General features: G+C 47.5%; 1 protein-coding gene across 1 annotated transcript in view; it reads left to right on the top strand.

Moving 5' to 3' along the window:
• LOC139421477 (SH3 and multiple ankyrin repeat domains protein 1-like) overlaps positions 1-25,307 on the top strand; it is a 136,826-nt gene that overhangs the window by 99,248 nt on the left and 12,271 nt on the right. Inside the window, exons 12-23 of the mRNA XM_071172423.1 lie at positions 438-604; positions 1,009-1,163; positions 1,664-1,777; positions 2,250-2,325; positions 12,312-12,394; positions 12,583-12,707; positions 12,851-12,986; positions 13,062-13,142; positions 20,940-20,966; positions 21,081-21,137; positions 22,536-22,654; positions 23,020-23,128. Coding sequence (XP_071028524.1) covers positions 438-604; positions 1,009-1,163; positions 1,664-1,777; positions 2,250-2,325; positions 12,312-12,394; positions 12,583-12,707; positions 12,851-12,986; positions 13,062-13,142; positions 20,940-20,966; positions 21,081-21,137; positions 22,536-22,654; positions 23,020-23,128 — 1,249 coding nt within the window. The remainder of the gene's footprint in view (positions 1-437; positions 605-1,008; positions 1,164-1,663; positions 1,778-2,249; positions 2,326-12,311; positions 12,395-12,582; positions 12,708-12,850; positions 12,987-13,061; positions 13,143-20,939; positions 20,967-21,080; positions 21,138-22,535; positions 22,655-23,019; positions 23,129-25,307) is intronic.

The raw sequence follows: 25,307 nt of genomic DNA, 5'->3' as shown, positions 1-25,307 counted from the left end.
AGTACATCACCAATATACTGTAGTACATCACCAATATACTGTAGTACATCACCTATATACTGTAGTACATCACCAATATACTGTAGTACATCACCAATATACTGTAGTACATCACCTATATACTGTAGTGCATCACCAATATACTGTAGTACATCACTTATATACTGTAGTACATCACCAATATACTGTAGTACATCACCTATATACTGTAGTACAGCACCAATATACTGTAGTACATCACCTATATACTGTAGTACATCACCAATGTACTACAGTATATAGGTGATGTACTACAGTATATTGTACTGTAGTACATCACCAATGTACTGTAGTACAGACCACTGAACCGGTGTTGCCCCTTCATCTCTCTCTCTCTCTCTCTCTCTCTCTCTCTCTCTCTCTCTCTCTCTCTCTCTCTCTCTCTCTCTCTCTCTCAGGGCTATAAGCATTCAGGTACCATGCGTAGCTCCAGTAGTCCCCGTGGGGCGCGGACTCGCTCCCCGTCCCGAGGGAGAGCAGGGGATAAGGAGGACAGGAGTCGGCAGAGTCGGAGGCAGGGCGGAGGGGGAGGAGAAGGAGGGGGAGCAGGAGGAGGCGCAGGAGGGTAAGATTGACTATGGTTCTGATAGAACCGTTGATGCGTAGTTCCATTATAGCGTGCTCTCGCTCCATCTACAGCAGTGTCAGTTGTCCCTCTCTGCTGTGACTCTAGCATGGCACCCAATCCAAACTTGAAATCTGGATTAATAATTTGCACACGAATCTCCCGTCAATAGATGGTTTTCACAAAAGTCCAAATTAACCATGCAGACCTCAAGTTAGGATTGGGTCTACTGTGCATGAGGGTTGTGTATAGTATAAGCCTTGTCCGAGCCAGAACGGTCCATTGGGTAGGAGCCTGTCTCCTGGTTCTGTAGCGTGAATGCAGACACTAACCACAAGGCCACTGAGTTGGTTGTGTACTGTGCTGTATGTGCTGTATGCTGAACGCTGCCCCCCTCTGGCCAGGGCGGGGTCTGTCAGCAGCAATACGGTTACAGCAGCAGGGGGCCAGCGGAGGCGTCTCTACAGCGCCGTCCCAGGACGTGTGTTTGTGGCCACGCGTTCCCACTCCGCCCAGGGAGACAGAGAGATTAGCATCAGCAAGGGAGACAAAGTCAAAGGTGTGTGTGTTTAGTGTGTCTGTGTCAGAGAATGGCTGTGTGACTGTCTGGCTGGGTGTTTTTTTTCATGTGAATTCAAAGTGTTTGCTAGCCTGGGGGCCAGCCTGATACATTTGCCCAGGAGATGAAATGTTCACGCTGGTACCCAGGCTAGGTCTCTGTCTGCTGATGTGAGTGGTGTATGTATGAGTCTGTCTAGTGGATGTTGTCTACCTGTCTTAATGAGAGTATAAGGTCCTTGTTTGTCCTTGTCTTCAATGTCTGCAGGTATGAATATGTGTGTGTCTGTGAGTGAGTCTAAGGTGTTTCCAGGTATGTATGTCTTGGTGAGTACGTAGAGAGGTTTGCATGCCTGTTTGTGTGTTTACATTCCTCTGTGTCTGTTTACATGTTGTGGCTATTTCCTTGTTGTTGTTTGTGCCTATATGTTGTTTTGTGTATACTGACTGTGTGAGGTAATGGCTCTGACGTGCAACGCTCTTTCCTGTCCCCTCATGCAGTGCTGAGTGTGGGCGAGGGAGGGTTCTGGGAGGGCACGGTTAAGGGACGGACCGGCTGGTTCCCCTCAGACTGTGTAGAGGAAGTGGCAGTCCGTAGCCAGGACAACCGCTCAGGTGAGGCCCTGACCACACACCTGCAGACACACGCAGCGTGCCTCTCTCTCTCTCATTGGTCAGAAAAACACACACACACACACACTTACACACACACGGCAGCTCTGGCTGCTACACACAGACACACAGGCATAAAACACAACACATTTAGCAGGAGGTCTACAGTTAGGTAGTAACACTGGGGAAGTAACACTCTAGACTCTCAGAATGATTAGAGCAGCAGAAGCAAGGTGTGGGTTGACAGGGAAGGAAGGTCCTACACTAGTCGTAGTAGTGGTGTCTGCCCACCACTAAGGCCTAAGGCAGTGGTAAACACAGCTGGTTTGACTGTATCTAGAGACTCAATAGAGAGACGTTTACTGTCGAGGTTCAGGCTGTAGTCTAACAGCAGCGTGTGACTGTAGTGACACTGTTGGTCAGTGTGGCAGGCAGGCAGCCATCATGCTGATAACACTGTGGTCGTGTGTTTTAGAGAGCCGCAGTGAGAAAGCCAAGAGACTGTTCCGCCATTACACCGTGGGCTCCTACGACAGCTTCGACGCTCCCAGGTAAGGATGGGGAGACTTTCTCTTTTTCTCTATGGGTAATATACTGTATATTAACCTCACCTGTGTTGTATGTGTGGAAGTGATCCACTAGAGACTATGATTGGGTGATCTACTGTGCCATGGATTTTGATTGGGTAATCTACTGTGCCATGGATTGTGATTGGGTGATCTACTGTGCCATGGATTTTGATTGGGTGATCTACTGTGCCATGGATTGGGATTGGATGATCTATTGTGCGATGGATTGTGATTGGGTGATCTACTGTGCGATGGATTTTGATTGGGTGATCTACTGTGCGATGGATTGTGATTGGGTGATCTACTGTGCGATGGATTGTGATTGGGTGATCTGCTGTGCGAAGGATTGTGATTGGGTGATCTACTGTGCGATGGATTGTGATTGGGTGATCTACTGTGCGATGGATTGTGATTGGGTGATCTACTGTGCGATGGATTGTTATTGGGTGATCTACTGTGCGATGGATTGTGATCTGCGATCTGATTGTGATTGTGGTCTGCTATCTGAAGTTACATACAGTACTGGTCTGATATCTGAAGTTACATACAGTACTGGTCTCATATCTGATGTTACATACAGTACTGGTCTGATATCTGAAGTTACATACAGTACTGGTCTGATATCTGAAGTTACATACAGTACTGGTCTCATATCTGAAGTTACATACAGTACTGGTCAGATATCTGAAGTTACATACAGTACTGGTCAGATATCTGAAGTTGCATACAGTACTGGTCAGATATCTGAAGTTACATACAGTACTGGTCAGATATCTGAAGTTACATACAGTACTGGTCTGATATCTGAAGTTACATACAGTACTGGTCTGATATCTGAAGTTACATACAGTACTGGTCAGATATCTGATGTTACATACAGTACTGGTCAGATATCTGAAGTTACATACAGTACTGGTCTGATATCTGAAGTTACATACAGTACTGGTCTGATATCTGAAGTTACATACAGTACTGGTCAGATATCTGAAGTTACATACAGTACTGGTCAGATAACTGAAGTTACATACAGTACTCATCTGAACTTCTGTAGACTGTCATCGACGTGGCCTCTACTGATGTGCTTGTTGATTATGTTGTCGTTGTTGTTGACTTCCAGATCGCTACGTTGACACTTCGGAGTGTAACTCCTCTCATTAACACCTAGTGATGTAATGTCCTTCTCTGTAATGTCATGTTTTTGCGTGGCGGCTCAGAGAGGCTCTGTTATGAGGCAAACCAATGGACTGTATGACGAGAGAATTATTTATAAAGAAATAAACACATTATAAATCACATGTATTATTTACATATAATATTTCTCCCTGCCCGCTCGCTATCACAGACAACACAAACACACACAAAAGCATTCATTATTTTGCGTAATTTCATTTAGACTTACGTGCTCTACCAAGCGACTGACACCTACATGGAAACTCACACAAACGTTTCAACACCCACATCAGGGATATTTAAACAAATGTAACCGATACGATATAAAACTCCAGGTTGTTTAGTCAGTCTGTGACACTGCTAACTCACTGCTAACTCACTGCTAACTCACTGCTAACTCACTGCTAAGTCTGTTTTTATCAGAGCACTAGTGTGGATCCATTTCACCCTGCTTTTTTCCACTCCTCTATATTTGGCTTTGTCACCCCTTCCACCTCTCTCTCTCTATCACTCCCTTTATTTTTATTCATCACTGTTTTACTCACCCCCTGTTCTTTTTAATTTTCTCTCCATCACCCTCCCTCCCCTGTGGTGTTTCCATCTGGAGAACAGACAGGGAAGGGCACTCTGGAGGGAGAGAGGGATGAACAGAGCAAGAAAGGAGGTGAAGAGGAGAGATTCTACAGTATGTAGAAGTAGACGAAGAAGAGAAAAGGGAGAGAGAACGCAGGAGAGGAAATAGACGTGAATGAACAACCCCCCTTTCACCTCATCACCTTTCAATCCGCTTTTAGATGGAAGATGCTTTTATATTGACAGTAAGAGATCTTGTACACCTCCTGATCTGTCTAATGAAGCAGGCTTGTACTGCTCTGACTAGCTGTGACAGTTTAACAAGGCTCGGTCGAGACGGCAGTCAGCTAAATGAATGGCTTAAATTGATATTGTGGCACAGCGATTACATTAACAAGGATTAGAGGAAGAGGAGAGATGATCAGGGAGAGATGTTTTCCCTCTATACATTTTCACCCCTAGTGTCCATCTTTATCAATCCATTCCTCCTTTCTCCCTATTTGTCCTTATCCTCCCTTCTTTACTCCTTCCTTCCTTCCTTCCTTCCTTCCTTCCTTCCTTCCTTCCTTCCTTCCTTCCTTCCTTCCTTCCTTCCTTCCTTCCTTCCTTCCTTCCTTCCTTCCTTCCTTCCTTCCTTCCTTCCTTGTTCTCTTCTTCCATCCAAATAAGCCTCTCTCCTCCGTGCCCCCTCTCTCCCTGTGTCTCAGAGCCCATGGCATTGAACTCCCCTAGTAACACACATGACAACTGTTCTGGGGCAGCGGTCTGTGAAATAGGGACAAGGAAGCACACACACATTCTGGAGAAGAGTGGATTATTGCCCTCCATCACAAGAGGTGCTTTCAAATCACATTCTGGTGCACATTGTACATGTTTACATTATAGGTGAACACTCATGCACACATACAATCATACACACATGACCACAGACACATGAGTCACACACACATGACCACACACACATGAGTCACACACACTAACATGACCAAACACCTGCCAACATTCATTCTCTTGCCCCTCCCCCTTGTACTCTTTCTCCCTCTCTCCCTTTCTCTCACTCTCTCCCTCTTTATCTCACTCTTTCTTTCTCTCTCTCTCTCTCCCTCCCTCCCTCCCTCACACACGCGCGCGGCCATACACTAAATTCACAGCAGTATAGCTTAACATGCAGAGAGAGAAACAAAAAGAGAGGGAGGGGGAGAGAGAGGAGAAGAACAGCAATAGGCAGTGAAGGCAGAAAGGCACCAGAGAGAGGTAGGGGGAGAGAGAGGGGGAGATTGAGCGAGAGGCAGAGAGGGAGGGAGGGAAAGGCGACAGAAGACAACATCGACATACATCGAACGAAGCACTGACAGAGATGATGTGAGTGCCTTTTTAAAGAGAATCTCTCTCGCTCTAATTCTCTCTCTTCCTTCTGCTGCTCATCCCCAGCTGAATCCCTCTTCTTCTTCCTGTCTGTCTTGATGCGTCTCCTTCCTCCCGTTTCCCTGCCTCGCTCTCCTCTTTTCATTCATGCGCTCTGCTTTGTTTACAGACAATGTGAGAGAGGAAAGAGGAGGAGAGGGGAGGGGACTGTGTACATGTGTGTGTGTTGATTAAAGGCCACGGGGGAGGGGAGATGTTAAGAGTGATCTAAGGGCATGTAGGGTCACTGAAGTAGAGAGGACGGAAGAGGGGTAGGACAAAACGAGTGCAGAGGTTACAGAAATGGGGAAATGGTAGAGACGTGAGATGGGAGGAAGACATAGGTTGACAGGTGGTGAAAAGAGGTAGGAGATGGGGAAAAGAGAGATAATATAGAATTCACGTGTTATATTTGGTTTATTAAAGGTGCAATATGCAGAAATCTCTCTGCCATTTCCAAAATTCTAATAGTTCTCCTGATTTCAGTTCATTTTGACAAAACAAGCAATGCATAGTGTAGAGAATCATTGTACCATCTAAACCTCTGTGAAATACATTATCAATAACCCAAAGTGTAGTATTTTCAGCTGTTTGAAGCTGGTGTACAAAACTGAAAGTAAAAGACACAAAAACGAAACTTAAGAACGGGAAGCATAGAAATACCACACATAGAACACATCTACTGCTTCTTAGACGTGCTTTCAAAGAAGTCAGATTTCTATGTGAATTTGATAATAGATTAATCATCTATCATAATGATCATAAATAGCCTGTATACATATATGAGTTGTGAAAACATTGTGATGACAGAATGCAAGCCTCAGCAGTTCAGAGCAACAATCAGTGCGTTATACAGTATCTCCCTATCTGGAGTGAGTTACGGCATACGAGAGGAGTCAAACAGAACATGGCCTTAACTCATCCAAAATGCATCCGTTCTTGTGAATGGAGAATCATAACTGAGGAGGAAAACAGTGATAGACAGACTCAGTGAATAACACTGAGAGAGATATATACAGAGATAGGAGAAAGGAGAAAGGAATGTGTTTGAGTGTGTGTATGTGTGTGCACGTCAGTGCGTCTCTTTTCTCTTTATATTCTGTTGGTGTATGAAATAGTCACATACTCAGCAAACAAACCCGATCACCCCTTGGCCCGCTCTTTCTCCCCTCTCTCAAAATTACCTCATATCTCTCTCCCTTTTTATGCTAAACCATCTCCCCCTCCCTCACTCACTCCCTCCTTCTCCCTCTCTTGTTCCCCTCTCTCTCTCTCTCTCTCTCTCTCTCTCTCTCTCTCTCTCTCTCTCTCTCTCTCTCTCTCTCTCTCTCTCTCTCGCTCTGTGTCGCAGTCACAGTGAACCATCTCCATCTCTCTCCTTCTCCCTCGTTCTCTTTCTCTCTCTCTGCCTGTCTTAAGTATGAAGGGGCTGGGAGAGCTAGGCCCTCACTCTCTCTCTCCATTGCTCTCTCCTCCTCTCCTCCCCTCCCTCGGCTCGTACTCACTGCTCTCTCGCTGGAAGACGAGAAGGAGGAGGAGGAGGGGGGGGGAAATGGCGATGGGGGGATGCGGCGAGGAGGATCTCTCCCTCTCTTCTTCCTGGCCGTCGCTAGGCCCCATGAATAGGAGTGTCTGGTTCATTTACAGGTACTGGCTGTTTTTGATTTCTCACTGGTCGCAGGGCTGGAGGATAGAGGGATGGTGAGGGGGAGGCAGGGAGGGAGGGAGGGAGAGGAGCATGCATGTGGACATGGATGGTAGACTGGAGTGATTAGGAAGACTAATCGATAGACAGATGGGATGTGTTGCAATGCATGAGCCTGTACGTGTGTCCGTGTGTGCGTCTGTGTGTGTCTGTGTGTGTGTGTGTGTAGTGAGGAAGGAGAGACGCATGCACAGCCCGGTACATTAGCAGTAACGTTACAGCCTAGCTGTGTCTCCATGTACATTAATCACTCTCCTCTCCCTCTCCGTGTCTGTACGTCTGTCTTCAGTAGCAACACAGTACCGACACAACTGTCTGATAATTGCTGCTTCTCTCATCTGCAGAATGTGTGCGTGTGTCGTGTTTGTGGGTCTCTGTGTGTGACGGTCTTTGAGCTGTTGCTGATTGAGAACAAGGTATAGGAGGCAGATCTATAACATGTATCCCCGCTAGTGGCTCTGCTTCTACTGTGTCTACATATGGTGTGTGTACATGTGTGTGCGTTATCAATGTGGGCCCCTGTGTATGTGTACAAACATTAGTGTATAAGAGAATGAGAAGTGGTTTGAGAGGGACATGCTGTGCCATGGGTAGCAGTCCCCCTTGCTATGCTTCTAGATGATGCTACCAATACTTATAGCAGAGCTGGGACGATAAACCCCAAATGATCCACACCGACCATACCGATCACTTATCGCAGGCATTTTGCTGTTACCGTTCACTACGATAAGTATCTTATACTAGAGAAATGTGAAGTTCTACACGTGCTTCTACACCTGCATTGCTGTTTGGGGTTCTAGGCTGGTTTCTGTACAACACTTAGTGAAATCAGCTGATGTAAGAAGGGCTTTATAAATACATTTGATTGATTGATTGAAGTTTGAAATGAAATAAGTTTGCTAATATGGGTGATTGTGAATGGGACAACCATCAAACTAGTAGTAGTAGTTTAAAGGATAATAGTTATAAACTGTGGTTCACATTAATGTTATAAACTGTGGTTCACATTAATGTTATAAACTGTGGTGCACATTAATTCATGTTATAAACTGTGGTGCACATTAATTCATTTTATAAACTGTGATGCACATTAATTAATGTTATAAACTGTGGTGCACATTAATTAATTTTATAAACTGTGATGCACATTAATTAATGTTATAAACTGTGGTGCACATTAATTTTATAAACTGTGGTGCACATTGATGTTATAAACTGTGGTGCACATTAATTAATGTTATAAACTGTGGTGCACATTAATTCATGTTATAAACTGTGGTGCACATTAATTCATGTTATAAACTGTGGTTCACATTAATTCATGTTATAAACTGTGGTGCACATTAATTAATGTTATAAACTGTGGTTCACATTAATGTTATAAACTGTGGTTCACATTAATGATTCATGTTATAAACTGAACTGTGGTACACATTCATGTTATAAACTGTGGTGCACATTAATTAATGTTATAAACTGTGGTGCACATTAATTAATGTTATAAACTGTGGCGCACATTAATTAATGTTATAAACTGTGGTGCACATTAATTAATGTTATAAACTGTGGTTCACATTAATGTTATAAACTGTGGTGCACATTAATGTTATAAACTGTGGTGCACATTCATGTTATAAACTGTGGTTTACATTAATGTTATAAACTGTGGTGCACATTAATTAATGTTATAAACTGTGGTTCACATTCATGTTATAAACTGTGGTTCACATTAATGATTAATGTTATAAACTGTGGTACACATTCATGTTATAAACTGTGGTGCACATTAATGTTATAAACTGTGGTGCACATTAATTAATGTTATAAACTGTGGTGCACATTAATTAATTGTATAAACTGTGGTGCACATTAATTAATGTTATAAACTGTGGTGCACATTAATTAATTTTATATACTGTGGTGTACATTAATTAATGTTATAAACTGTGGTGCACATTCATGTTATAAACTGTGGTTCACATTCATGTTATAAACTGTGGTTCACATTCATGTTATAAACTGTGGTGCACATTAATTAATGTTATAAACTGTGGTTCACATTCATGTTATAAACATGTTATAAACATTAATTAAAGTTATAAACTGTGGTGCACATTTATTAATTTTATAAACTGTGGTGCACATTAATTTTATAAACTGTGGTGCACATTCATGTTATAAACTGTGGTTCACATTAATTCATGTTATAAACTGTGGTTCACATTAATTCATGTTATAAACTGTGGTGCACATTAATTCATGTTATAAACTGTGGTGCACATTAATTAATGTTATAAACTGTGGTTCACATTCATTCATGTTATAAACTGTGGTGCACATTAATTCATGTTATAAACTGTGGTGCACATTAATTAATGTTATAAACTGTGGTGCACATTAATTCATGTTATAAACTGTGGTGCACATTAATTCATGTTATAAACTGTGGTGCACATTCATGTTCTTAACGTATCATTCTATTTATGGTTATAGCATTAATTGAGGTAATTTATCACGATGGGGATTTTTGTCCATATCCCCCAGCTCTAACTTCTAGATTGTGTTGCATGGATCAGTTACATTGGAGATACAGTAGGTATGTATGTAGGAGGAACATGGTTAGATGATTGTGTGGTGTTATTACGGTATGCACAACCTTGAGTTGGTGACAGACTTGATGACAGGAGAGCTTGTGTCAGTATAGATACCACTGGGCTGCAGTCCAGAGGAATGTTTGTGTGAGGAACATAACCAACCTAACAAACCAATCCCCATGGTGTGGCGGGTCCCAAATTACACCTTATTCCCCATATAGATCCCATTCATCTCTGGTCAACAGTGGTGCACTAGGCTCAATTATGAGGAAGGTGTCATTACAGATGGATGCAGTCCGTGATTGTGTGGTGCTCATTGGTTCATGCTGGCAAATGACTGTATTTAAGTGAGTTGCTATGCGAGTTGCTATGCCAGTGGAGGGGACGGCCTGGGTGAAGAAGGGAAGACATACAGTACGTAAACATTATTAAAGGTAAACAGTATGTTGACAGTAGCTAGTTGAATCATTGGATGACTGGTTAACTACCTAAACTAGGTCTCTCAAAAGTGGCTGACATGCAGGTGCTTGTGGGTATTCACACTTCTTCTGTGGTCTTTCCATGACAGCTCCATGTACTCTAGTTAGATAGCAACTGGAAACTGCCAATTATCGTCGTCTCCCATACTCATTATCCCCTGTTTATTCATGAGGCTATTTTAGCGAGGCGGACCAACATAACCTGACCTCTTTATTGGCTCTACATGTGAGGATTCTTCTTCTTTGGACGACTACGTCTGTGTCATCAGAGCACCTAGCTGTGCATACATTTCTCTCTTCCAGTGAGACCAGCAAGATCCTACGTCCTGTCCTGTAGCTTGTTGCTCAGGCAACCGCCATCATCATATATAGCCTAGCATCTTAGAGAGTGAGGTTCTGGAACAACATCTCTGGTCTTTCTGTCAACCAACCCAGCGCAATCTCACTGTACCTCGCCCAGTCGCCGACACAAGGCTACCCAGCGAGCCCCTGGTCTGGTGCATTATGTCATCAGCTGACCCCTGACCCCAGAGAGGACACAGGAAATACAAAACCCACTGCCCAGCTCTGGGGAGCCGAGTCAGGGCAGAGTCAGTTAAATGTATTCATTCGGTAATAACGGTAATAGCACATTTTCTACAATGTGCTTAAAAAATGTGCCCTCATTTCAGAAGGTCCCTGACCCCTCCCACCTCCCTCTCTCTCCCAGGATTAAGGCTCCCTCCTGGTGCAGTGTGCATGTATGCAGGGGGATACCTATCTCCTACCGCTCTCTCTCTCGTACCTCTCTCTCTCCTACCTCTCTCATACCTCTCTCCCTCCTACCTCTCTCTCTCTCTCTCTCTCGTACCTCTCTCTCTCCTACCTCTCTCTCTCCTCTCTCTCTCTCCTACCTCTCTCTCTCCTACCTCTCTCTCTCCTACCTCTCTCTCCTACCTCTCTCTCTCCTACCTCTCTCTCTCCTACCTATCTCTCCTACCTCTTTCTCTCTCTCGTACCTCTCTCTCCTACCTCTCTCTCTCTCCTACCTCTCTCTCTCTCTCGTACCTCTCTCTCTCCTACCTCTCTCTCTCTCCTACCTCTCTCTCTCTCCTACCTCTCTCTCTCTCTCCTACCTCTCTCTCCTACCTCACTCTCCTACCTCTCTCTCCTACCTCTCTCATACCTCTCTCTCTTCTACCTCTCTCTCTCTCTCTCTCTGCTACCTCTCTCTCCTACCTCTCTCTCCTACCTCTCTCTCGTATCTCTCTCTCCTACCTCTCTCTCTCCTACCTCTCTCTCTCCTACCTCTCTCTCCTACCTCTCTCTCCTACCTCTCTCTCTCTCTCTCCTACCTCTCTCTCTCTCCTACCTCTCTCTCTCTCTCTCCTACCTCTCTCTCCTAACTCTCTCTCTCATACCTCTCTCGCCTACCTCTCTCTCCTACCTCTCTCTCTCCTACCTCTCTCTCTCCTACCTCTCTCTCCTACCTCTCTCTCCTACCTCTCTCTCTCCTACCTCTCTCTCCTACCAGTCTCTCTCCTACCTCTCTCTCTCCTACCTCTCTCTCTCCTACCTCTCTCTCCTACCTCTCTCTCTCCTACCTCTCTCTCTCCTACCTCTCTCTCTCTCTCCTGCCTCTCTCTCTCCTACCTCTCTGTCCTACCTCTCTCTCTCCTACCTCTCTCTCCTACCTCTCTCTTCTACATCTCTCTCTCCTACCCCTCTCTCGTACCTCTCTCTCCTACCTCTCTCTCTCCTACCTCTCTCTCCTACCTCTCTCTCTCCTACCTCTCTCTCCTACCTCTCTCTCCTACCTCTCTCTCTCCTACCTCTCTCTCTCCTACCTCTCTCTCTCTCTCCTACCTCTCTCTCGCCTACCTCTCTCTCCTACCTCTCTCTCTCCTACCTCTCTCTCTCCTACCTCTCTCTCTCCTACCTCTCTCTCCTACCTCTCTCTCTCTTTCTCTTCTTCCTGCTGTCCCCTTTTTCCACTCCTTTTTTGAATGTATCTCATGTTATCGCTAAGTGTCTCTCCTCATCTCTCTCTGTCCTCTCTCTTAGTGACTATATCATCAAGGAGAAGACAGTGCTTCTGCAGAAAAAAGACAGTGAGGGTTTTGGCTTTGTGCTGAGAGGAGCCAAGGGTAAGGAAACACGTGTGATCAGCTGTTGATAGATAGACAGTCAGACATACAGACAGGCCTTTAACAAACAGGCACACACACAGATGAACACACTTGGACAGTCTCACTGTGCTGCATGGGCTTCATCAGTCTAGTTGTTACAGTGGTTATGACATAATGCTGGTTACCCCTCTGTTCTCTGTCTTCAGCTCAGACCCCCATCGAGGAGTTCACTCCCACCCCAGCCTTCCCAGCACTGCAGTACCTGGAGTCTGTCGACGAAGGAGGCGTGGCCTGGAGAGCCGGTCTGAGAATGGGAGACTTCCTCATTGAGGTGTGGGCTGCTAGGGCATGATGGGAGCTGAAGTTGGATTCTTCACAATGACTATTATTATGAAAAATCACCCTCTCTAACCAATTACATAAACTTCTTCTTCTTCCCCTCTACTCCCCCCCCCCCCCCCCCCCCCCTCTCAGGTGAATGGTCAGAATGTGGTGAAGGTGGGACACAGGCAGGTGGTCAACATGATCAGGCAAGGTGGAAACGCCCTCATGGTCAAGGTTGTCATGGTGACACGCAACCCTGACATGGAGGATGGCCAGAGAAAGAAAAGTAAGAGACAACACGGTCTGGAACTACGACAACGATGATGGCGACGAGGATGATAATGCTTTCCTTTCTCCACAGTCCCCCAGCAGAGTAAAAGACTAAGCACTCCGGCCATCGCTCTCCGCTCCAAATCCATGACCTCAGAACTGGAGGAGATGGGTAAGAAATGGGGGATACGGGTTGGGTTCTGGGTAGAGACAGGAAAGACGAGGACGGAGGAGGAGGGAGACCAGGAACATACGGAGAGGGAAAGAGCATCTAGAAGGAATACAAAGGAATGTATAGCAGAGGGAGATGTACGTCTGGACCAGACACAACCAGTGTGTGCCCATTGGGAAAGAAAAGGGGATACAAAGTCACAGAGAGGTGGGCTGTGATGGACAGAGGGAAGAACAGGGGATACAAAGTCACAGAGAGGTGGGCTGTGATGGACAGAGGGAAGAAAAGGGGATACAAAGTCACAGAGAGGTGGGCTGTGATGGACAGAGGGAAGAAAAGGGGATACAAAGTCACAGAGAGGTGGGCTGTGATGGACAGAGGGAAGAACAGGGGATACAAAGTCACAGAGAGGTGGGCTGTGATGGACAGAGGGAAGAAAAGGGGATACAAAGTCACAGAGAGGTGGGCTGTGATGGACAGAGGGAAGAACAGGGGATACAAAGTCACAGAGAGGTGGGCTGTGATGGACAGAGGGAAGAACAGGGGATACAAAGTCACAGAGAGGTGGGCTGTGATGGACAGAGGGAAGAAAAGGGGATACAAAGTCACAGAGAGGTGGGCTGTGATGGACAGAGGGAAGAAAAGGGGATACAAAGTCACAGAGAGGTGGGCTGTGATGGACAGAGGGAAGAAAAGGGGATACAAAGTCACAGAGAGGTGGGCTGTGATGGACAGAGGGAAGAACAGGGGATACAAAGTCACAGAGAGGTGGGCTGTGATGGACAGAGGGAAGAAAAGGTGATACAAAGTCACAGAGAGGTGGGCTGTGATGGACAGAGGGAAGAACAGGAGGGGAAGCAAGAGAGGCAGAGAAGTGACACTGTCATGTACTGTCTGAGTGTCCAGGGAAAGGTGTCAGAACCTTAATGGTGACAGCATTGTTAGGGTACCAACATGGATGAGAGTCTCAATGCATTTCACTGTTCTTTCAGAGGTTCCACACTGTCACTTCCAGCACCCCCACTACAGGTAACCCCTCAAACAATGACCCCACCCACCCCTGATCCTTTTCACTGCGCCCCCTTTTACTCCTGCACCCCCCAGCCCTATAACCCTAGCACCCCCAGACCAGTCCCACGTCTCCACAAACACACCTACACTGGCTGAGTGTGTTGTTGCCAGGGTAACACTGCAGGGGGTGGGTGTCACTCTGAGGGAGACCACTGTAGATGCTGCTGCGGTCTCTACTGAGCATGCTCACTTCGCCCATGATGATGATTTATGGGAGCAGATAATATGAGAGGCAAGCGGGAGTATTTCCTATCTGATCCTAGGTCAGATTCCAGCTCATTCCAACAGACTCCCACATGTCACTCTCCCTTACAAGCCAGTCTGCTGGGACATTACTCCTGTCCTCAATACACACGGCTTATTATCTCCTCTAGTGCAGAGCCAGGATAAGATCCAGATGGTTCGGTAACTACTAGCTTACTGTACCCCTGACTATCCCCCCAACACCCCTCTCTGTGGTCCAAACCCCTGACTATCCCCCCAACACCCCTCTCTGTGGTCCAAACCCCTGACTATCCCCCCAACACCCCTCTCTGTGGTCCAAACCCCTGACTATCCCCCCAACACCCCTCTCTGTGGTCCAAACCCCTGACTATCCCACCAACACCCCTCTCTGTGGTCCAACCCCCTGACTATCTCCCCATCACCCCTCTCTGTGGTCCAAACCCCTGACTATCCCCCCAACACCCCTCTCTGTGGTCCAAACCCCTGACTATACCCTCATCACCCCTCTCTGTGGTCCAAACCCCCGACTATCCCCCCATCACCCTTCTCTGTGGTCCAAACTCCTGACTATCCCCCCAACACCCCTCTCTGTGGTCCAAACCCCTGACTATCCCCCTCATCACCCCTCTATGTGGTCCAAACCCCTGACTATCCCCCCATCACCTCTCTCTGTGGTCCAAACCCCTGACTATACCCTCATCACCCCTCTCTGTGGTCCAAACCCCTGACTATCCCCTCATCACCCCTCTCTGTGGTCCAAACCCCTGACTATCCCCTCATCACCCCTCTATGTGGTCCAAACCCCTGACTAACCCCTCATCACCCCTCTCTGTGGTCCAAACCCCTGACTATCCCCCCCATCACCCCTCTCTGTGGTCCAAACCCCTGACTATCCCCTCATCACCCCTCTCTGTGGTCCAAACCCCTGACTCCCCCATCACCCCTTTCTGTGGTCCAAACCCCTGACTATCCCCCCAACACCCCTCTCTGTGGTCCAAACCCCTGACTATCCCCCATCACCTCTCTCTGTGGTCCAAACCCCTGACTATCCCCTAATCACCCCTCTCTGTGGTTCAAACCCCTGACTATCCCCTCATCACCCCTCTCTGTGGTCCAAACCCCTGACTATCCCCTCATCAACCCTCTCTGTGGTCCAAACCCCTGACTATACCCCCAACACCCCTCTCTGTGGTGCAAACCCCTGACTATCCCCCCAACACTCCTCTCTGTGGTCCAAACCCCTGACTATCCCCCCATCACCCCTCTCTGTGGTCCAAACCCCTGACTATCCGCTCATCACCCCTCTCTGTGGTCCAAACCCCTGACTATCCCCTCACCACCCCTCTCTGTGGTCCAAACCCCTGACCCCCCCATCACCCCTTTCTGTGGTCCAAACCCCTAACTATACCCCCAACACCCCTCTCTGTGGTCCAAACCCCTGACTATCCCCTCATCACCCCTCTCTGTGGTCCAAACCCCTGACTATACCCCCAACACCCCTCTCTGTGGTCCAAACCCCTGACTATCCCCCCAACACTCCTCTCTGTGGTCCAAACCCCTGACTATCCCCCCATCACCCCTCTCTGTGGTCCAAACCCCTGACAAACCCCTGACTATCCCCTCATCACCCCTCTCTGTGGTCCAAACCCCTGACTATCCCCCCATCACCCCTCTCTGTGGTCCAAACCCCTGACTATCCCCTCATCACCCCTTTCTGTGGTCCAAACCCCTGACTATCCCCTCATCACCCCTCTCTGTGGTCCAAACCCCTAACTATACCTCCCAACACCCCTCTCTGTGGTCCAAACCCCTGACTATCCCCCTATCCCCTCAACCCCCCTGTGACTATCCCCTCATCACCCCTCTATGTGGTCCAAACCCCTGACTAACTCCAAACCCCTGACTATCCCCCCCATCACCCCTCTCTGTGGTCCAAACCCCCACACCCCTCTCTGTGGTCCAAACCCCTGACTATCACCCCTCTCTGTGGTCCAAACCCCTGACTACTCCTCTCTGTGGTCCAAACCCCCTATCCCCCCATCACCCCTCTCTGTGGTCCAAACCCCTGACTATCCCCCCAACACCCCTCTCTGTGGTCCAAACCCCTGACTATCCCCCCATCACCCCTCTCTGTGGTCCAAACCCCTGACTATCCTCTGTGGTCCAAATCACCCCTCTCTGTGGTCCAAACCCCTGACTATCCCCTCACCACCCCTCTCTGTGGTCCAAACCCCTGACTATCCCCTCATCACCCCTCTCTGTGGTCCAAACCCCTGACTATCCCCCATCACCCCTTTCTGTGGTCCAAACCCCTGACTATCCCCTCATCACCCCTCTCTGTGGTCCAAACCCCTGACTATCCCCCCATCACCCCTCTCTGTGGTCCAAACCCCTGACTATCCCCCCAACACCCCTCTCTGTGGTCCAAACCCCTGACTATCCCCCCATCACCCCTCTCTGTGGTCCAAACCCCTGACTATCCCCTCATCACCCCTCTCTGTGGTCCAAACCCCTGACTATCCCCTCATCACCCCTCTCTGTGGTCCAAACCCCTGACTCCCCCTCATCACCCCTTTCTGTGGTCCAAACCCCTGACTATCCCCTCATCACCCCTCTCTGTGGTCCAAACCCCTGACTATCCCTCTGTGGTCCAAACCCCTGACTACCCCTCATCAAACCCCTCATCTATGTGGTCCAAACCCCTGACTAACCCCTCATCACCCCTCTCTGTGGTCCAAACCCCTGACTATCCCCTCCAAACCCCTGACTATCACCCCTCTCTGTGGTCCAAACCCCTGACTATACCCTCATCACCCCTCTCTGTGGTCCAAACCCCTGACTATCCCCTCATCACCCCTGTCTGTGGTCCAAACCCCTGACTATCCCCTCATCACCCCTCTATGTGGTCCAAACCCCTGACTAACCCCTCATCACCCCTCTCTGTGGTCCAAACCCCTGACTAACCCCTCATCACCTCATCCAAACCCCTGACTGACTGATTGACACACAGCATGAGCAGCCGCCCCACAGACACCCCCTGCCCTGCCCTGATCTCCCCCCACCTGTAAACCAATGATCACTACCCCTATAGTATGGAACATCCCAAACCTACACTACACTAATGTTGCAACCCCTCGTCCCACTACTACACAAACCTTAACGCTGTAATAGCAGTATATCTACTGTATAACCCCACACATACATGGCCCCTGTCCAGGGTGATAATGCAACTATACTCTCCATATTTAATGTAGAACCATACAGTAGATATATTTGTTTCATTTCATCTTCATAAACAAACATGTCCTTTCATATAAAAGTCTGTCCTGCAACTGTTCTTTATGCATCAACTTCTGCTCCTCATTCCATATGCGCATTCCCTAAAGGTTTCAGGAGCAGAAAGTGTGAGGGAGTCATATCAGTGACAATACCCATTCAACTGTCTCACCTCTATGTTTGGTGCAGTGTCCCAGTTCACCTGGAGGTCACGCTGCACGATAGCACCAGCATCAACAGGGAAATGATATCACACACTTACCTGAGTTGTTCAGCGTAGTTTTAACAGCACGTTTCACTTCTAACGCAGGAGCCTAAGCATCGATTCCAAGGCTAATGACAGTATGCTATCTTTCTTTTTACACACTGTTGTTTTCTAAACTGAATGATTTGGCGTGTCTGAAATGAAATGACCCTAACATCATTCAGCTAACATTTAAGACATTTTAACAAAACACTTTCCTACCACTCACCACCTCTAAAAACGTGGTCCCCACAATACACAACCTCACACAGTCACAGGTGTCTGTCTGAACCCCTCTCTAAACCCGTCTGTAGAACCCTGTGGTCTAAACCCGTCTGTAGAACCCTGTGGTCTACTCACGCCCCACTACTCTCTAAACCCGTCTGTAGAACCCTGTGGTCTACTCACGCCCCACTACTCTCTAAACCCGTCTGTAGAACCCTGTGGTCTACTCACGCCCCACTACTCTCTAAACCCGTCTGTAGAACCCTGTGGTCTACTCACGCCCCACTACTCTCTAAACCCGTCTGTAGAACCCTGTGGTCTACTCACGCCCCACTACTCTCTAAACCCGTCTGTAGAACCCTGTGGTCTACTCACGCCCCACTACTCTCTAAACCCGTCTGTAGAACCCTGTGGTCTACTCACGCTCCACTACTCTCTAAACCCGTCTGTAGAACCCTGTGGTCTACTCACGCCCCACTACTCTCTAAACCCGTCTGTAGAACCCTGTGGTCTACTCACGCCCCACTACTCTCTAAACCCGTCTGTAGAACCCTGTGGTCTACTCACGCCCCACTACTCTCTAAACCCGTCTGTAGAACCCTGTGGTCTACTCACGCTCCACTACTCTGTTTTAACCTCTGTCTTTCCTCTCAACTCACTGCACTTTCCTGTGGTGGGGACGCGTCACAGTGGAGAGAGGTGAGACATTTGTGTGTGTGTGTGTGTGTGTGTGTGTGTGTGTGTGTGTGTGTGTGTGTGTGTGTGTGTGTGTGTGTGTGTGTGTGTGTGTGTGTGTGTATGTGTGTGTGTGTGTGTGTGTGTCACAAAGAGGACACAGGCAACTCTGATTGCAGCACACGTAGGAATATAAGTATTACTTACCATGATGGTGTTACAGTAACTCAAGTGATGGTGTTACAGTAACTCAAGTGATGGTGTTACAGTAACTCAAGTGATGGTGTTACAGTAACTTGCAGTGGGGCAAAAAAGTATTTAGTCAGCCACCAATTGTGCTCCCACTTTAAAAGATGAGAGAGGCCTGTAATTTTCATCATAGGTACACTTCAACTATGACAGACAAAATGAGAAAAAATATCCAGAAAATCACATTGTAGGATTTTTAATGAATTTATTTGCAAATTATGGTGGAAAATAAGTATTTGGTCAATAACAAAAGTTAATCTCAATACTTTGTTATATACCCTTTGTTGGCAATGACAGAGGTCAAACATTTTCTGTAAGTCTTCACAAGGTTTTCACACACTGTTGCTGGTATTTTGGCCCATTCCTCCATGCAGATCTCCTCTAGAGCAGTGATGTTTTGGGGCTGTTGCTGGGCAACACGGACTTTCAACTCCCTCCAAAGATTTTCTATGGGGTTGAGATCTGGAGACTGGCTAGGCCACTCCAGGACCTTGAAATGCTTCTTACGAAGCCACTCCTTCGTTGCCCGGGCGGTGTGTTTGGGATCATTGTCATGCTGAAAGACCCAGCCACGTTTCATCTTCAATGCCCTTGCTGATGGAAGGAGGTTTTCACTCAAAATCTCACGATACATGGCCCCATTCATTCTTTCCTTTACACGGATCAGTCGTCCTGATCAGCCCCAAAGCATGATGTTTCCACCCCCATGCTTCACAGTAGGTATGGTGTTCTTTGGATGCAACTCAGCATTCTTTGTCCTCCAAACACGACGAGTTGAGTTTTTACCAAAAAGTTATATTTTGGTTTCATCTGACCATATGGCATTCTCCCAATCTTCTTCTGGATCATCCAAATGCTCTCTAGCAAACTTCAGACGGGCCTGGACATGTACTGGCTTAAGCAGGGGACACGTCTGGCACTGCAGGATTTGAGTCCCTGGCGGCGTAGTATGTTACTGATGGTAGGCTTTGTTACTTTGGTCCCAGCTCTCTGCAGGTCATTCACTAGGTCCCCCCCATGTGGTTCAGGGATTTTTGCTCATCGTTCTTGTAATCATTTTGACCCCACAGGGTGAGATCTTGCGTGGAGCCCCAGATCGAGGGAGACTATCAGTGGTCTTGTATGTCTTCCATTTCCTAATAATTGCTCCCACAGTTGATTTCTTCAAACCAAGCTGCTTACCTATTGCAGATTCAGTCTTCCCAGCCTGGTGCAGGTCTACAATTTTGTTTCTGGTGTCCTTTGACAGCTCTTTGGTCTTGGCCATAATGGAGTTTGGAGTGTGACTGTTTGAGGTTGTGGACAGGCGTCTTTTATTCTGATAACAACTTCAAACAGGTGCCATTAATACAGGTAACGAGTGGAGGACAGAGGAGCCTCTTAAAGAAGAAGTTACAGGTCTGTGAGAGCCAGAAATCTTTCTTGTTTGTAGGTGACCAAATACTTATTTTCCACCATAATTTGCAAATAAATTCATAAAAAATCCTACAATGTGATTTCTGGATTTTCTTTCTCATTTTGTCTGTCATAGTTGAAGTGTACCTATGATGAAAATTACAGGCCTCTCTAATATTTTTAAGTGGGAGAACTTGCACAATTGGTGGCTGACTAAATACTTTTTTGCCCCGCTGTAAGTGATGGTGTTACAGTAACTCAAGTGATGGTGTTACAGTACCTCAAGTGATGGTGTTACAGTACCTCAAGTGATGGTGTTACAGTAACTCAAGTGATGGTGTTACAGTAACTCAAGTGATGGTGTTACAGTAACTCAAGTGATGGTGTTACAGTAACTCAAGTGCCAAAGTTAACGTCTGCCTTTGCTTTGTCCTCAGCTGCTACCCCCTGGAAAAAAAATTCAGGTACAAATCACAAACTCCTTTTATGCTTTGTGTTTTTATCAGTTAATACTGCAAACGTCTCTGCTAGCCAGTTAGCATTCAGTCAGCTTACTGGGTTTTTCCGTATCCTTTCAGAATTCGAGACTTCACAAGTTACAGAGAAGAAGAGGACAGTCTATCAGATGGCTTTGAGTAAGAGACTTCATATGCATGTACAGCATCAGGGGAATAGCCGGGCTTTATTTTTCACATATCAATAAATTCCCCCTCAGTGGGCGGATGTGTGGTGGAGTGTTTGTTGGTTTGATTTGACCCTCTCCCCTCACCCTTTCCCTCCTCCACTCTGTCGCATCCTCTTCTCTAACCTCTATACCACTTGTTATCTCTCTCTCCGTCTCTCTCTCTCTCTCTCTCCATCTGTCTCTCTCCGTCTCTCTCTCTTTCCGTCTGTCTCTCTCCGTCTCTCCGTCTGTCTCTCTCCGTCTCTCTCACTCTCCGTCTCTCTCTCTCTGTCTCTCTCCATCTGTCTCTCACTCTCCGTCTCTCTCTCTCTCCGTCTGTCTCTCTCCGTCTCTCTCTCTCTCCGTCTGTCTCTCTCCGTCTCTCTCTCTCTCTCCATCTGTCTCTCTCACTCTCCGTCTCTCTCTCTCTGTCTGTCTCTCACTCTCCATCTCTCTCTCTCTCCGTCTGTCTCTCTCCGTCTCTCTCTCTCTCCGTCTGTCTCTCTCCGTCTCTCTCTCTCTCTCCGTCTGTCTCTCTCACTCTCCATCTGTCTCTCTCCGTCTCTCCGTCTGTCTCTCTCCGTCTCTCTCACTCTCCGTCTCTCTCTCTCTGTCTATCTCTCTCCGTCTGTCTCTCTCTCCGTCTGTCTCTCTCTCTCCATCGGTCTCTCTCTCTCTCCATCCGTCTCTCTGTCTCTCTCTGTCTCTCTCTGTCTCTCTCTTTCCATCTCTCCCCCCCCTCTCTCTCTATCTCTCCCCCCCCCCTCTCTCTCTCTCTCTGTCCGTCTCTCTTCCTCTGTCTCTTCCACTCTCCGTCTCTCTCTCGCGCGTCCTGTCTATCTCTCTATCGGTCCGTCTCTCTCTCCGTCTCTCTCTCTCTCCGTCTCTCGCTCTCTGTCTCTCGCTCTCCGTCTCTCGCTCTCGCTCTCCGTCTCTCTCTCTCTCTGTCTCTCACTCTCTGTCTCTCTCTCTCCGTCTCTCTCTCTCCGTCTCTCTCTCTCCGTCTCTCGCTCTCCGTCTCTCGCTCTCTGTCTCTCGCTCTCTGTCTCTCGCTCTCCGTCTCTCGCTCTCCGTCTCTCGCTCTCCGTCTCTCTCTCTCCATCTCTCTGTCTCCATCTCTCTCTCGCTCTCCGTCTCTCGCTATCCATCTCTCTCGCTATCCATCTCTCTCTCTCTCCGTCTCTCTCGCTATCTGTCTCTCTCTCTCCGTCTCTCTCTCTCTTTCCGTCTCTCTCTCTCTTTCCGTCTCTCTCTCTCTCCGTCTCTCTCTCTCTCTCCGTCTCTCTCGCTATCTGTCTCTCTCCGTCTCTCTCTCTCTCTCCGTCTCTCTCTCTCTCTCTCCGTCTCTCTCTGTCTCACTGTCTCTCAGATAAGCTAGATGAGATCCTGGCAGCAGCTCAGCAGACAATCAGCACCAATGAGGGGCAAGGGACGCGGGGTCAGGGGGCAAGGAGAGACAGGAGCCGGGGCTCCTTTTACGCCAATGAGGTGTGTGTGTCGGCGTTGCGTATGCTGGCGCTCGTGTTCACTAGTGAGATCACCTGTCATGAGGTTGAGAGGAACAGTTTGTCCTGTAGTGTTCCTATGGTAACACCCACATCTTTAGGAGATGCTACATAATGTCATTCAGTGGGTTAGCTTGATGCAACACCCATACAAATAAGATTGATTTGACTGCCTAAGCTACTATACTACTAGATATGAACTATTTTAGTAATTGACAACTCTTTCATGAATAGTGAAGCTATTTTATTCACTTACAGTACCACAGTCTGCAAAGTTTATTCTGTTATATAAGTTCTGTCCTTTCTGAACATTGTCCTCTGCTCCCTCTTCCCTCTCTTGCTGTGCAGCCAAATTACGACCAATCAGAAATGGGGATGACCGGGCTGGGCTATGACCGCGCCCAGTTCACATCAGGCCACGCCCCTCCACACGGTATGCTGCGACAGAAATCCATCGGTGAGGCTGTCTGTCTGGCCAGCCCTCTGGCCGGCCTGTCCGTCTGTCTGTCCTCTAGACTCAGCTGTAGCATACCATGTGCTTCTAGTCTGCCTGTTCTGTCTCTGTCCTGGTTCATGTTGTAGTATGCTTCTGCTGTGGAGAATAGCAGTTTATATGTGTTGTACTGTACTAAAATGTTTGTAGGCTGATACACTGTTTCTAGGAGCTGTTCATCACAGAAGCTGGAACTGTGGTTGAATGTGACACAGCTAAAGACGATGGACTTCTCCTGTGACTCGCCAAGTAAAAGGCGGTATAACATCTCACCCTGTTGGCAAATGACCGTTGCTCTACTTTTACCAGTACATACAGAATGATATTGCTGGTCATCATCTTTGCTAGAGGACAGACAGGCTTACAGATGAATGAGAGGACCGCCTGACAATTAGACAGACAGACTTACAGATGAATGAGAGGACCGTCTGACAATTAGACAGACAGACTTACATATGAATGAGAGGACCGCCTGACAATTAGACAGACAGACTTACAGATGAATGAGAGGACCGCCTGACAATTAGACAGACAGACTTACAGATGAATGAGAGGACCGCCTGACAATTAGACAGCCAGACTTACATATGAATGAGAGGACCGCCTGACAATTAGACAGACAGACTTACAGATGAATGAGAGGACTTCCTGACAATTAGACAGACAGACTTTCAGATGAATGAGAGGACCGCCTGACAATTAGACAGACAGACTTACAGATGAATGAGAGGACCGTCTGACAATTAGACAGACAGACTTACATATGAATGAGAGGACCGCCTGACAATTAGACAGACAGACTTACAGATGAATGAGAGGACCGCCTGACAATTAGACAGACAGACTTACAGATGAATGAGAGGACCGCCTGGCAATTAGACAGACAGGCTTACAGATGAATGAGAGGACCGCCTGACAATTAGACAGACAGGCAGTTACAGAGACAGACAGACAGACAGGCAGTTACAGAGACAGACAGACAGCCTCCCACATTAATCATCTGTTCTTTTGTTCAGCAGTATTTTCTCTGTACCATCCCTATACCTCAGTCTCTCACCCATCTGATCACTCTGCTCTGTGTCTATCCTCCATCCCTCTACCTCAGTCTCTCACCCATCTGATCACTCTGCTCTGTGTCTATCCTCCATCCCTATACCTCAGTCTCTCACCCATCTGATCACTCTGCTCTGTGTCTATCCTCCATCCCTATACCTCAGTCTCTCACCCATCTGATCACTCTGCTCTGTGTCTATCCTCCATCCCTATACCTCAGTCTCTCACCCATCTGATCACTCTGCTCTGTGTCTATCCTCCATCCCTATACCTCAGTCTCTCACCCATCTGATCACTCTGCTCTGTCTATCCTCCATCCCTCTACCTCAGTCTCTCACCCATCTGATCACTCTGCTCTGTGTCTATCCTCCATCCCTATACCTCAGTCTCTCACCCATCTGATCACTCTGCTCTGTGTCTATCCTCCATCCCTATACCTCAGTCTCTCACCCATCTGATCACTCTGCTCTGTGTCTATCCTCCATCCCTATACCTCAGTCTCTCACCCATCTGATCACTCTGCTCTGTGTCTATCCTCCATCCCTATACCTCAGTCTCTCACCCATCTGATCACTCTGCTCTGTCTATCCTCCATCCCTATACCTCAGTCTCTCACCCATCTGATCACTCTGCTCTGTGTCTATCCTCCATCCCTATACCTCAGTCTCTCACCCATCTGATCACTCTGCTCTGTCTATCCTCCATCCCTATACCTCAGTCTCTCACCCATCTGATCACTCTGCTCTGTGTCTATCCTCCATCCCTATACCTCAGTCTCTCACCCATCTGATCACTCTGCTCTGTCTATCCTCCATCCCTATACCTCTACCTCAGTCTCTCACCCATCTGATCACTCTGCTCTGTCTATCCTCCATCCCTATACCTCAGTCTCTCACCCATCTGATCACTCTGCTCTGTCTATCCTCCATCCCTATACCTCAGTCTCTCACCCATCTGATCACTCTGCTCTGTGTCTATCCTCCATCCCTATACCTCAGTCTCTCACCCATCTGATCACTCTGCTCTGTGTCTATCCTCCATCCCTATACCTCAGTCTCTCACCCATCTGATCACTCTGCTCTGTCTATCC

The sequence above is a fragment of the Oncorhynchus clarkii genome, chromosome 12 (genome assembly GCF_045791955.1).
Source record: "Oncorhynchus clarkii lewisi isolate Uvic-CL-2024 chromosome 12, UVic_Ocla_1.0, whole genome shotgun sequence".
Lineage (NCBI taxonomy): Eukaryota > Metazoa > Chordata > Actinopteri > Salmoniformes > Salmonidae > Oncorhynchus > Oncorhynchus clarkii.
Note: the sequence above shows the minus strand (reverse complement) of the source record. Positions and strands in the feature narration are given on the sequence as shown.